General features: G+C 41.2%; 1 protein-coding gene across 1 annotated transcript in view; it reads left to right on the top strand.

Annotated features, from left to right (window-relative positions):
• The window catches only part of DEPDC1B (DEP domain containing 1B), a 105,368-nt gene that overhangs the window by 7,210 nt on the left and 84,676 nt on the right, over positions 1-13,482 (top strand). Inside the window, exon 2 of the mRNA XM_022551461.2 lies at positions 2,533-2,798. Within this exon, the coding sequence (XP_022407169.2) occupies positions 2,533-2,798 (266 nt within the window). The remainder of the gene's footprint in view (positions 1-2,532; positions 2,799-13,482) is intronic.

Raw genomic sequence — 13,482 nt, 5'->3', positions numbered from 1 at the left:
CTATTATGAGCAGGGTGGCTTTTGGTGAACATATTTCTGTGGCATATATACTTAAGAATGGAATTGCTGGGTTATACAGTGTGCATATATTTCCAGTTGTTCCACGTTCCCTTGGTAACACTTAGTATATTGCCTGTCTTTTTCATTTTAGCCATTCTGTAGGCATGTAGTGGTATTGCATTATAGACTTCTTTTGCATTTCACTGCTAATTAATGAGATTGAATATCTGCATATGTTATGGTAAATTTGGGGGTTCTTTTATGTGAAGTGCCTGTTTAAGTGTTTTGCCATTTTTCTATGGAGTGTCTCTCCTTTCTTGATTTGAATTTTTTGTTTTGTTTTAGAAATTCTGGTTATAGGTTATCTTACTCTACAGCTTGTATTGTTTTTGTGTGTGTTTTTTTTTGTTTGTTTTTTTGCGGTACGCGGGCCTCTCGCTGTTGTGGCCTCTCCCGTTGCAGAGCACAGGCTCCGGACGCGCAGGCTCAGCGGCCATGGCTCACGGGCACAGCCGCTCCGCGGCATGTGGGATCTTCCCGGACCGGGGCACGAACCCGTGTCCCCTGCATCGGCAGGCGGACTCTCAACCACTGCACCACCAGGGAAGCTCTGTGTGTGGTTTTAAGAAAGTTAAAAAGAAAAAGTTTAAATTTGGACCAACTTAATTTGGAGCATGGCTTATAGTAGTGTCAAATGAAGTAGAAAGATTGATATGCATAGGACAAAAAGATGTTTGAGTTTGGCCAGGAGAAAGACATGACTGGGAGTCAAAGTAGAATTAAGTTGCCTGAAGTTAGGGGGTAGTTAAAAAAAAAATAAGGAAAGTGAAAGACCACTTAGGCATTTGCTTGTTGAGTACCAACTGTGTGTTTGTTGTGCCTGGTGCTGCACATCCAGGATGCCTGCTTGCACAGACCCTACCTGGGCCCTTGAAGCACCTGGTGTTGTATACTCAGGAATGATTACTGTGGCTGAGAAAGTTAGCCATCAAAGGGAGAAGAGAAATGGGACAACAGGTGCAGAGGTGATTGGGCAGTAGAGCATATGAAGAGAAACCTGGAAGAAGAGGCCTGGTTGGAAGAGAAGACAAGGAACCAGTGTTGGGCAAAATAAAAAGAATATGCTGAGGTCAGAACTATCACTGAAAGAAAAAGGTGAAATCCGAAGAGCTGATTTCAGTAGGAAGGTAGGTGAAAAATAAGGTTCAGAGTCTGAAATTCTGGTTATAGGTTGACTTGAAAGACTTGAAAGAGGAGCATGAGAGGAGAGAGAATGGTTATGAGAGTAAGACTCTGAGATTTCGGGACTTTTAGGAGGAATGGTGGGAAGACGAGGGTCCCAAGAAAATGTTGGAGTAATTATGCAGGAAGAACACCATATGTGAACATTTCATTTAATTTAGGGATGGCTGATGATGGCTTGGATGTCTAGATTTTTTTTTAAAAAATAATTTACTTATCTTTTGCTGTGTTGGGTCTTGGTTGCTGCGCGCGGGCTTTCTCTGGTTGCAGAGAGCGGGGGCTACTCTTCCGTTGTGCTGCGCGGGCTTCTCATTGAGGTGGCTTCTCGTTGTGGAACATGGGTTCTAGGCACGCGGGCTTCAGTAGTTGCAGCATGCGGGCTCAGTAATTGTGGCTCGTGGGCTCTAGAGCGCAGGCTCAGGAGTTGTGGCACACGGGCTTAGTTGCTCTGCTGCATGTGGAATCTTTCCGGACCAGTTAGATTTTTTTTAAATAGGAAAATATAATGCAGAATTTTTAAACATGCTTTGACACCAGGCACATGTTATGCATCTCCCTTTTCCTCTCCCCATACAGTGCCTTTCGTGTAACAAACAGTAAATACTTGCTGAATGAGGTAAACTCGTATTAAACACAGGGCTCTAAGAAGCGAATTATGCATATTGAGCTCAGTTTTACCATTATTTTTGTTCATATGTTTCTCATTAATGTAAAAATCTGTTAAGTTCACATCATTGGGCAACTTGATGGCAACATCTCCAGTAAATATTTATTGCATGAGTAAATGCATTTGTAAAAGTTACTTTCCCTTTAGCATGTAAAGGTTGTAAATAAAAAATTAATTAAATTTTAAATTAATTAATTTACTTATCTTTTGCTATGTTGGGTCTTCGTTGCTGCACATGGGCTTTCTCTAGTTGCGGCGAGAGGGGGCTACCCTTCGTTGCGATGCGCGGGCTTCTTGTTGCAGTGGCTTCTCGTTGCAGAACATGGGCTCTAGGCACGCGGGCTTCAGTACTTGTGACTCGTGGGCTCTAGAGCGCAGGCCCAGTAGTTGTGGTGCATGGGCTTAGTTGCTCCGCAGCATGTGGGATCTTCCCCGACCAGAGCTCGAACCTGTGTCCCTTGCATTGGCAGGCGGATTCTTAACCATTGCGCTACCAGGGAAGTCCCCTTAAGGCAGTCTTTTAAATGGAAAAACTGCATTCATTGTCTTAAATATTTGGGATGTAATAACCTTGTAAAAAACTCAATCGATCAGTAAATGCATTCCTCTCTTTTTGCCCCTAGTGGAATGAAACGGTCGAGCTTTTTCGCACCAAGATGCCGTTACGGAAACATCGGTGTCGTTTCAAAAGTTATGAACGTTGCTTCACAGCGGCCGAAGCTGTGGATTGGCTACACGAGCTGTTGAGGCGCAGCCAAAACTTTGGCCCCGAAGTGACCCGCAAACAGACAGTCCAGCTGCTAAAAAAATTCCTGAAGAATCACGTTATTGAAGACATCAAGGGAAAATGGGGCCAGGAAGACTTTGAAGACAACCGTCACTTGTACAGGTAATGGCAACAAGTCAGCCCCGAAGGGGAGGAGTTTGGGGAGGACAACTGGATCTGGTCAGTCTATTGAAAATTCCTCATGTGAAAGAACTTACTTGTCCGTGGGCGTGATGCTTCAACTTATGATTTGTTGGGTGGAGAACTGAATCTGCTGCTACAGTAAAATTGATTACAGTTTTTCTTGGTGCTCTCTTCTTCAGAGCACCCCTTAAGTAGTCTTTTGTTGCAGTGGCTTTTCAGTAAGGAAGACTTTTTGTGCCTTTTGCACACTGGGAGGATGGCTATAGTAGCTTAGTACCTCTCCTGGGGAACCTGAAAGGGTGAAACAGTAGTTCTGTCTTGCACCTTTCTGAGCAGTGTGAAGGTGTGTATGCAGGGGGTTAGTGGCAGAGGCGTCTGATCTTTAAGTGGAGCTCAGGTCTATAATGAAGAGTTGTACTAGAATTCCCCGATGTCTACTTTTCCCTAAACATTTTTGCTCATGTTTTAGTGCTGTTTTATGATTGCTCACTTACTACCCAATAATCTGAGGGCAAGGATGTCTCTGCTGACACTTCTGTCCTCACTGCACGCTAGACTGTTCATTGCTGGAGGTGGAGGAGACCTGCCTAGGATTCAGGGAATGGGAGAACACTAAAGAGGAATGAAGTCACACGAGTCCAGAAAAGAGGAATTGTTGATCTGTCTACAGAGAGGGCTACCAAAGTGCTAAGAACCTGAGAGGTATTAAGTGAAGAAATGAAGATGATGGGCCCTTAATATTTGCTGCCTTTTACTCCAACAGAAGAATAAGGAATTCCCTTACAGCACATTCAGTGAGGCATTTTGGGGCCACTGGGGCACCTGGGTTTGAGCAGAGAAAACGTGACTGTTTCCTATCTGAATACTTTCTTTGGTTCCTTTGGGGACTAGAGGCTGAGAAAGGCTGCAGAGCAAGGTGAGGAGGGTGGTCACCAGCACCAAGGCTAAGGCCAGACAACTTTGTATGTTTAGGATCTAACTTCTTCACGGAATTTCATCAGCAATCTCCCTCTTCTAGATGTCAAGATTGTCAGCTGGGCAATTAATTGTCTCTCCATTTGGCAGTTATTTCTAGCTTGCTGATCCAACTTTTAATTAGAATCTTGGGTGATTTTAGCCTGTTCTGAGACCATAGTGCTTATTAGTATCAGGCAGTGGAAACTCTATCCTTGGTTCCAAATGCCATACTTCACTGGGGATTCTTTTTTTTTTTTTTTTTTAATTGCCTGTGTTTTTTTAATTGAAGTATAAGTTAATTTACAATATTATATTAGTTTCAGATGTACAGCATCTTACTAAGTTCTTACTTAGAACTTTCTTAGACCTTAGTTCTAAGGTCTAAGAAAGGAACTGATACCAACAACACCTGTGATGTGCCAGACTCATTGCATAGTCGTCATTGAACTCAGCACCTGTAGATGTTGGTGGTGTTATCTTGATCTTAAAGATTAGGAAATTAATGAGGCCAAAGTTACTAACTTGTCCAAAGTTACTCAGGTAGTAGTAAGAGTCAGGATTTAAACTGAGGTCTCTATCTCTGAAGCCTGTGTTCTTGTGGCGTGTCAGACTGCCTCCATTGCCATGGCATGAGGCTGACTAGTTTATTAAATAAACTAATGACCAAATGAGTAAACAGAATCATAAACCAGAAATATTTAGTGTAGTCAACACACGTTCATATATTCACAGAATTCCAGTAATGTATGAAGTACTATGTAATACATATTAAATGATCAGCTGTCTTCTCAAATAAAGGAGGTAAGGTAAACATAATCAGCTTAAACATTTACATAAATATAGCAGGGGATAGGTGGTTTCCTGGGTCTGTGAATTACAGAAAGGCATAGTTAGAGAAAGCAACATGAAATATAAAGACTCTTAGAGTATTTTTTAAAGACAGAAATTACACACACACCACAGGAGAATTTTATAACAGAAATGATGAGTGAAGCTTTTATTTTGGAATGTGTCAAATCTTATTTTTAGTTTAAAAACATGTCATATTTGCTGTGTGACTGCATTTACATTTGTTAACTATGATTTTATTTTTCAAGAATCCAAGAGTTAAGTATAGAAAGTAGGAGGAAATAGTGAATTTTTGTGTGTAAGAAAGGAAAGTGAGATCCTAATATCTGAATGTCCCTAACAGAGGAGATTTTGCAGAGAAGGGCCCAGAGCTATTTACTGAACCACTCTTTGCTGTTAGTAACATGGGTGACTAGAAAGAGAGCTGGACTGGCTGCCAGTGGAGACAATTTTCGATTTCACTAACGGGTCCTCATAGTCGAGCCATATGCTGTCATCTGTGTCTAACAAAGCTTCGTGGCCCCAGACTTTGGATGAAGAGAACCAGTGATACTACCTTGTATTTTTATAAGAAATTTCAGTTTATGAAGCAATTCTTTATGATCTCATTTGATCTTCGTGACAACCCCGTACGGTAGACAGGGTGGATAGTTCATCCTCAGAGAACTAGACAGTTGTCTCTTTGAAACCTCTAAACAAAACATCAGTAAATTCCATGGTGATCATTGAATCGGCCCATTTATGTATGGGAACAGACAGTTACATAGGATTATTTAAACCTAATGAAGTGGGTTATATAGAAATAGAGGTGTGTATTATGATCATTGCTTGTTTTGGACTCTTAAATGAGGAAAGTGTTTGGCCGGTTTTAGATCTTTAGCAGGATGGGTCCTTGGTCTGGAGCCTCCACTGGGCCCTTGCCCTGTTCTTACTACTGATGCTAGCTCTGGTATGCAGTTGTAACCAAGGTGTTCATGGCTTACGGATAGAAATTCACTGGCTCGGGTGTAGTGCTTGTGATCTAATGTGCAGGGAACCATTTTCTTTTTATTTTCCTTCTTCCTGTTCCTTTTTTTCTTTCCTTCTCTATTTCTTTCTCTGTTTATACCACTTTATGTGTATGACTGGCATGTTCCCACTTCTTTCCCCTTTTCTTTTTCTTCTACTTCATTTCTCTCTCCTTTTCTTTCTGTCTTTTCCCTCATATTTGCTTTTTTTCTGGCTTATTTCCAAAATGTTTAATTTGAACCTAAAATTTGTTATGTAGATTTTGTCAGCTTTCTTGAACGTGACTTTCACTGTTCTTTATTTAAAAAGCAGGAGTCATGCTACCCAGTTTTAAGACTTACTCTATAAAATCACAGTAATGAAGACTGGTGTTGGTGAAGGGTTGGATGGACACTTGGGTCCGTGGAACAGAACAGAGTCCAGAAACACACACAAACATGGCCAGTTGATTTTTGACGAAGATGTAAAGGTAACTTAAAGGAAAAAGATTAGTCTTTTCGGCAAATGATGTTGGAACAATTAGAAGGCAGCTATGCTTACCACTATACCACCAATGCTCACAATGTTGGGACAGTTGGACATCTATTCATCTACATGCAAAAAAATGAACCTCAACCTAAACCTAATTTTTTTAATACAGAAATTCATTCATAGAATTCAATGTAAAACTAAAAAAATTTTAGAAAAACAGAAAATCTTTATGCCCTGGGGTTAGGCAAGGAGATTTTAGACATGACACCAAAAGCATGATTTATAAAAGAAAAAACATGATAAATTGGACTTCATCAAAATTAAAAACTTTTGCTATGTGAAAGGCACTGTTAAGAGGATGAGAGGACAAGCGAATGTTGGGGAGAAAATACTTGTAAATCGCATATATGACAGTGAACTGGTATCAAGAATATATAAAGAATTCACAAAACTCAACTGTAAGAAAACAAACAACAAATAATAGATTTGAAAAGACACTTCATCAAAGATATAAAGATGCTTCATCAAAGATATACAGACAGCAAATAAGCACTTGAAAAGATGTTTAACATCATTAGCACTAGGGAAATGCAAATTAAAACCATGGTGAGATACCACTACATATCTAGTAGAATGGCTAAAATAAGAATACTCATAACGCCAAAATCAAAAGAGGATGCAGAGCAATTGGAAATCTCCTCCATTGATGGTGGGAAGCCTAGATTGGTAGTCACTTTGGAAAACAGTTTGGCAGTCTCTTTTAAAGTGAAACATGTACTTATATATGACTTCATATTCCTGCTCCTGGGCCTTTACCCTGGAGAAATGAAAACTTATGTTCACACAAAAACTTGTATGTGAATATATATATTTTTAACATCTTTATTGGAGTATAATTGCTTTACAATGTTGTGTTAGTTTCTGCTGTATAACAAAGTGCATCAGCTATATGTATACATATATCCCCATATCTCCTCCCTCTTGCATCTCCCTCCCACTCTCCCTATCCCACCCCTCTAGGTGGTCACAAAGCACTGAGCTGACCTCCCTGTGCTATGCGGCTGCTTCCCACTAGCTATCGATTTTACATTTGTTAGTGTATATATGTCAATGCTACCATCTCACTTCATCCCAGCTTACCCTTCCGTACCTAAATATTTATAGCATCTCTGTTAATTCAAATGTTCCTATGGGTGAATGGATAAACACTGAACATCTATATGGAACGCTTCTGTGCATATCCAGTGCAGTGGGAGGTGTGACTAAGTCAGAGCAGGAGGGAGGTTTTTTGTGAATAATTGAATTGTTCTGTTTGCTGATTGTGATGGTGGTTTTACAAAGTGTATATGTGTGTTAAAATTGATAGAGCAGTACACACACACACAAGAAAAAAAGAATAAATTTTACTATATGCTAATAACATTTTTTTAATGCTGGAGATTTGAAAAGTCTCTATTTTTACCTCTAGTGAAAGAAATCCTAATTTACATTGATTGAGGTATATGGCCCTTCAGTCATTTTCTGTGGCTCTGGGAAAGAGTCTTTATTATTACCCTATAGGTCTTTTGAAGGGGCCAATAGGAACTTCTTCACGTTAATGGACTATTGGCTCCCTCTAGTGGACATCTTTTGTTTTTTATAGTAAAGCTTAACATTGTGATCGTGAGTTTTGTTTTTCTTTTGTTTTTATTCATTTAAAGTCCTGAGTTTTTATCCTGTGATAGTTGGATAAATTTTGTACATTTCCTGTGCATCAGTTTTTGTCTTCTATAAGATGACAGCGCTGGACTAGATCTTTAAGGTCTTTTTCCATTCTAAACTTTTATGGTTCCAAATATTGAGTACATATCATAGGTGTTTTCCAAGTCCTAGGCGATGAAGAAGATACGAAAGAAATGTAACATTCTTTTCCTCCCTAATTTTGCAGTCTCTTTTGAGAGAGAGTATGCATATATAAAAAAGAAATGTAGCAGAACCAAGGCAGTATTGAATTAATTAACCAAAATGAACCTGTAACAAAAGCTTAGAGGTACTACACTGGCAGTCCTTGGGTTGACACAGCTGTTTTGTTTAACTGGCATTGTGTTTTTAATCATTGAAAATTTTTTCTCATTTTTGTTTTTCAATTTTGTGTATTTTGTGAAGGTAATACATTCATGTGTTTCAAAATTTACAAAGTACAAAAGAGTATGTACAATAAAAATTTCCCTTCTACCTTGCTCCCCCAGGTGGGGTTCAGGCCTTGAACTTGCATTGAAGCTTTCTTATTTTTATTATTTATTCTCAAGTTGTGTTGTTCTTTTTAATACCTTAAATGCTAGTTTGTCCTGGATGAGAAGAAGCTGAATAACTTTCAAATGCACAATAGAAATAGAGTGGGGGGTAGCGGGGGAAGAGCAGGATAGAAAATAGTTTACTCTTACTTTTTCCCATGTAAAGGCTTTAGCAAAAAAATATAGAAAAGTCACAATGTTAACAGTAGTTATTTCTGGATAGAGGGCTTAAAGACAGCATAAATTATTTTCTCTCTTCTTAATTTTACACATTGAGTACATATTGCTTTTATTTTCAATTTTTAAAATCATTCCAGTAAAAGAGTAATCAATAAACTGTATTGTTTGGAAGTTTACAATGATAGGATGACTTCTTTTAGGCACCTCTGCTCCATACCAGTACCCCACTTGCTTCTGGATACTGTGGACTAAGAGTGCTGCGTGCCATTATCAGTAAACAAAGGATGTTGCAGCCATCAAGCGATCAGCCACTGCAGCCACCTTGTTGAGCCCTGAGGGGACTCAGGATGGGAGAGCACAGGATACTGGCCCCAGATAGCTAAGGTGCATGTCAAAGGGATGATTTCAGTGAGCCCAGACTCTTGCATCTTCCCATACATAGAAAAGCGCCAAGTTAATTAACTTGAGATATGTGGTTTTCTTTAATTAATCTTTTGATGTTCCCACTATCTGGACTTTGTTACAAAACTCCTACATATCTTGGCTCTCCCCTTACCTCTTCAGAGCAGCTTCTCAGAGCTATCTGAGAGGCTGCCTTCCAGGCTTGAACTCCTGAGAAAGTTCGCCAAATAGTACATGATTCTGAAGTTTTAGGTCGTCCATCTTTTTCAGTCGACAGTAGTAAAAATTCATCTGGAAGAGAGAAGGCACAAAAGTAGCCAAAAAAATCTTGGGCAACAAGACCTTTTGCTTTATCAAAAACTAAAATGCCGTAGGGCTAAACAGTGTGATAATAGACCTGGAATAAATAAATACGGAACTGACTAGAGTAGAGAAAAAACAAACTCTCCACCCAGTTCCCTTCCCCACAGGCACCTAATGTTATTAGCTTATAACACAGCGTCTTAAAAAATTGTGAACAAATGGGAGCAAATTTAATTGGAGCAAATTCCCCCCAGTTGCCGCCCTTCCCACCACTTCACTACATCATACCAGACTGTATCATGGTAATGTTGTCTGTCTTGGTCAGTGCAGGAATTGTGTTTGTGACCCAGTCGGTGTGGACTGGAGTTTTGTGAGATCTCCTGGAGGAGGGAGGTGGAGGATGTCCATCTGGGTCCTGAGAATGGGATAGGGTCTGGATGATCAGATGGGATGGGAAGGGGGAGCATATTTCAGGTGACAGGACCACAGCTCTCAGTCAGATATACCTAAGTCAGCTTCACTGGGAGAAGAGGGAGGAGGCTAACCTGGCTGGAGAAGTTTTAGGTCAGGAAGTCATAGGGCTAAATTTGGTGGTGTTTCTTAAATATCTGGCTATGGAGTTGACATTTATGTAAAAGGAAAAGGCAGCCAAGGTCCGTGTTTTGAGTAGGAATGAAGTCTGTGTTCTAGAATAGAGTTAATTGGACTTCCCTGGTGGTCCAGTGGTTAAGACTCTGTGCTTCCACTGCGGGGGGGCATGGGTTCGATCTCTGGTCAGGGATCCCACATGCCACGCCGTGTGGCCAAAAAAAAGGGAATAGAATAGAGTTAATTGAATAGTAGTAATAGAATAGATTTTTAAGGCAGTGAAACTGGTGAGGTTTTCAAGGTAACTGGCGGGGGTGATGTTGCCTGGATGAGAATGCCAGCCATGGGGCTGAAAAAGAAGGAAGGGCCCACATTTTATAGCCAAATTCCAGGCTAGACCCTAACTGCTCCATAGGCCTTCGGGTTTGCCTGAAGTCTGACATTTTTTAAATGTATTATTCATTAGTCTGAAATTGCTATTTTCATTTAGAATCTTTGTTGACGTTTGGCATTTTCTTTTACTGAGGACTGGAATGTAACTCAAGTCCTTTTCAAGGCAACTGTCAATCCATAATACCTTGCAGTTCTTCAGACACATCTACAGTGTTCAGTGGGTGTTTAAATCTTCGGAATGGCTTTGTTCCTATTTAATGTCTCAAGGAGTTTGGAGCCTCCGGAGCTGGAGCTGGGTGAGTGTCTCAGAGTCTCTGTCCCCATACCTCCCACAAGGGTCAAGAATGAATGTCCAGGTCACAGTGTCATAGCTGTGGGATAATGATGGAAAAATATATAGTAGAGGGGACTTCCCTGGTGGCGTGGTGGTTAAGAATCCGCCTGCCAATGCAGGGGACACGGGTTTAATCTCTGGTCCGGGAAGATCCCACATGCCGCAGAGCAACTAAGCCCATGCGCCACAACTACTGAGCCCACGTGCTGCAGCTACTGAAGCCCGTGTGCTCTAGGGCCCGTGTGCCGTAACTACTGAGCCCGCGTGCTGCAACTACTGAAGCCTGCATGCCTAGAGCTCGTGCTCCGCAACAAGAGAAACCATTGCAATGAGAAGCCCGTGCACTGCAATGAAGAGCAGCCCCCGCTCGCCACAACTAGAGAAAGGTCATGCGCAGCAATGAAGACCCAACGCAGCCAAAAAAGAAAAAGAAGAATATATAGTAGATGTTTGGCTTTTTTTTGCTGCCACGCCTTCTAGACTCCTTTTCTAGTTTGTGGGATCTCTTGTTTGTGTGAGCCTTGGTGGGAAGCAGAGCCCCGCCCCCAGTGGAAGCCTAGGCAGGTGAGACGCTCTCTCCCTGCCCCTGAGCAGTTACTGTGCAGGCACACATCCTACACTTGGCTGTTGGTATGTTCCTACCTAGGACTTTGGACAGCTTAGAGTTTGTTGCGATAGCAGTGGTGGCCTGCAGGAGCAAGGACAAGCAGCCCTGGTGCCAGCAGTGGCTTTCACACTAGCCTGTCACTTGTGGTTCCTGCTGTGTGTGCTGTGGGGCTTCCTTCTGTCCCAACTTTTTTTTTTTTTAACTTTCTGATCCTGGTTTTCCAGCTCTCCTATTGATCTTGTGACCTACTAGGATATCTTCAAACTCCTTTCTGGTTAAATTAGCCAGAATTGGTTTCTGCAACCGAGAACTCAGACTGAAATAACAAGCAATGCCTATAGAGGTAGCAAAACTGGGGCAGCTCTTTGGGCCTAGGAAATAGTGCCACAATTTCTGTGTGTATTGGGACCGCCTGAGAGCTAAGCACCAGGTCAGATTGGCCTGTAGCAATCAGAGAAAAGGAGATGGAGCTCAGGATCCCTGAGGCACAGGAATGGAGTCTACTAAGAATAATGGCTACACATGGCGGCGGGGGCGGGGGGGGGGGGCGGGGGCGGGGCTGAAAGTTCTGTACTGGGCTGTTTAGTCTAACTGATTCTAATGGAGGTTGCATTGTAACTGCTGTCTTTGGATGTAAAAGATGCCAGTATGGTGCGTTAAATAGAAGGTTGAAGTAGATTGCCCTCACTCACAAAAGACAACTCCTGGTAACTGATCAACTTTTGTTTTGTAACATCCTTTCTTAGGCTTTTTGGTGATTAACTTGTGAAAATTTCAAACTTGTGATTTATCTATCTTGGTCTTTCATTTGTGGTCATAGTTACACATTGCCTATCAGGTTACTTTATCCTTCCCTTTATATTTGTTTGTTTTATCCACTTGGTCTTCACCAACTTGCTCTTGGTCTTCACCAACTTGCTCTTGGAATTCTTTTTTTCTTTAACCCTTACCCAGCTTTCTGTTCTATGAATTTATGATACCTGGTTATTATCATTAATAAAGAATGATGCATCATTAGTAGGGAATGGGACAATGGAATTCAGAAAAATCAAAGGCTTACTGAATGCCTTTGGCTTACTGAATGCTCCAATTTCAGATGGAGACAAAGCTCTTTAGGCCAGAGAAGGTAGATTGAACATGGGTAGTTCTCAAATACTGTTGACCTTGAAACAAAATATAGTTGACCCTTGAAAAATGCAGGGGTTAGGAGCGCCGACCCCCTGCACAGTCAAAAATCCGAGTATAAATTTTTTTTTTGCTCTCCGTATCTCCACATTTGCATATTCAACCAACTGCAGATTGTGTTGTGCTGTGCTTTGTTTTTTTTTGTTTTAGTGAGTAATTTTTTTTTTTTTTTTTTGTTGCGGTATGCGGGCTTCTCACTGTTGTGGCCTCTCCCGTTGCGGAGCACAGGCTCCGGTCGCGCAGGCTTAACGGCCATGGCTCAAGGGCCTAGCCACTCGGTGGCATGTGGGATCTTCCCGGACCGGGGCATGAACCCGTGTCCCCTGCATCGGCAGGCGGACTCTCAACCACTGCGCCACCAGGGAAGCCCTTTAGTGTGTATTTTATTTTATTTTTTTGAAGTTTTGAATTTTATTTATTTTTTTATACAGAAGGTTCTTATTAGTTATCCATTTTATACATATTAGTGTATACATGTCAATCCCAATCTCCCAATTCATCACCCCCTGCCACTTTCCCCCCTTGGTGTCCATGCGTTTGTTCCCTACATCTGTGTCTCAATTTCTGCCCTGCAAACCGGTTCATCTGTACCATTTTTCTAGGTTCCACATATATGCGTTAATATACGATATTTGTTTTTCTCTTTCTGACTTAGTTCACTCTGTATGACAGTCTCTAGATTCATCCATGTCTCTAAAAATGACCCAGTTTTGTTCCTTTTTATGGCTGAGTAATATTCCATTGTATATATGTACCACATCTTCTTTATCCATTTGTATGTCGATGGGCATTTAGGTTGCTTCCAGGACTTGGCTATTGTAAATAGTGCTTCAATGAACATTGGGGTGCATGTGTCTTTTTTTTTTTTTTTTTTTTAAACATGGGCTGGATCCCTGCTCTGCTTTCTCTCTCCTGGAAGCATCCATGCTTTTTTTTTTTTTAATTAATTAATTGTTTATTTCTTTATTTTATTTTTGGCTGTGCTGGGTCTTCGTTTCTGTGCATGGGCTTTCTCTAGTTGCGGCGAGCGGGGGCCACTCTTCATCGCGGTGTGCGGGCTGCATGTGTCTTTTTGAATTATGGTTTGCTCTGGGTATATGCCCGGTAGTGGGA

Source organism: Delphinapterus leucas, chromosome 3, assembly GCF_059928025.1.
Source record: "Delphinapterus leucas isolate spDelLeu-1000000601 "Yukka" chromosome 3, BTC_Dleu_Yukka2, whole genome shotgun sequence".
Taxonomy (NCBI): domain Eukaryota; kingdom Metazoa; phylum Chordata; class Mammalia; order Artiodactyla; family Monodontidae; genus Delphinapterus; species Delphinapterus leucas.
The sequence above is the reverse complement of the archived record's forward strand: the minus strand, read 5'-3'. Positions and strand labels throughout refer to the sequence as shown.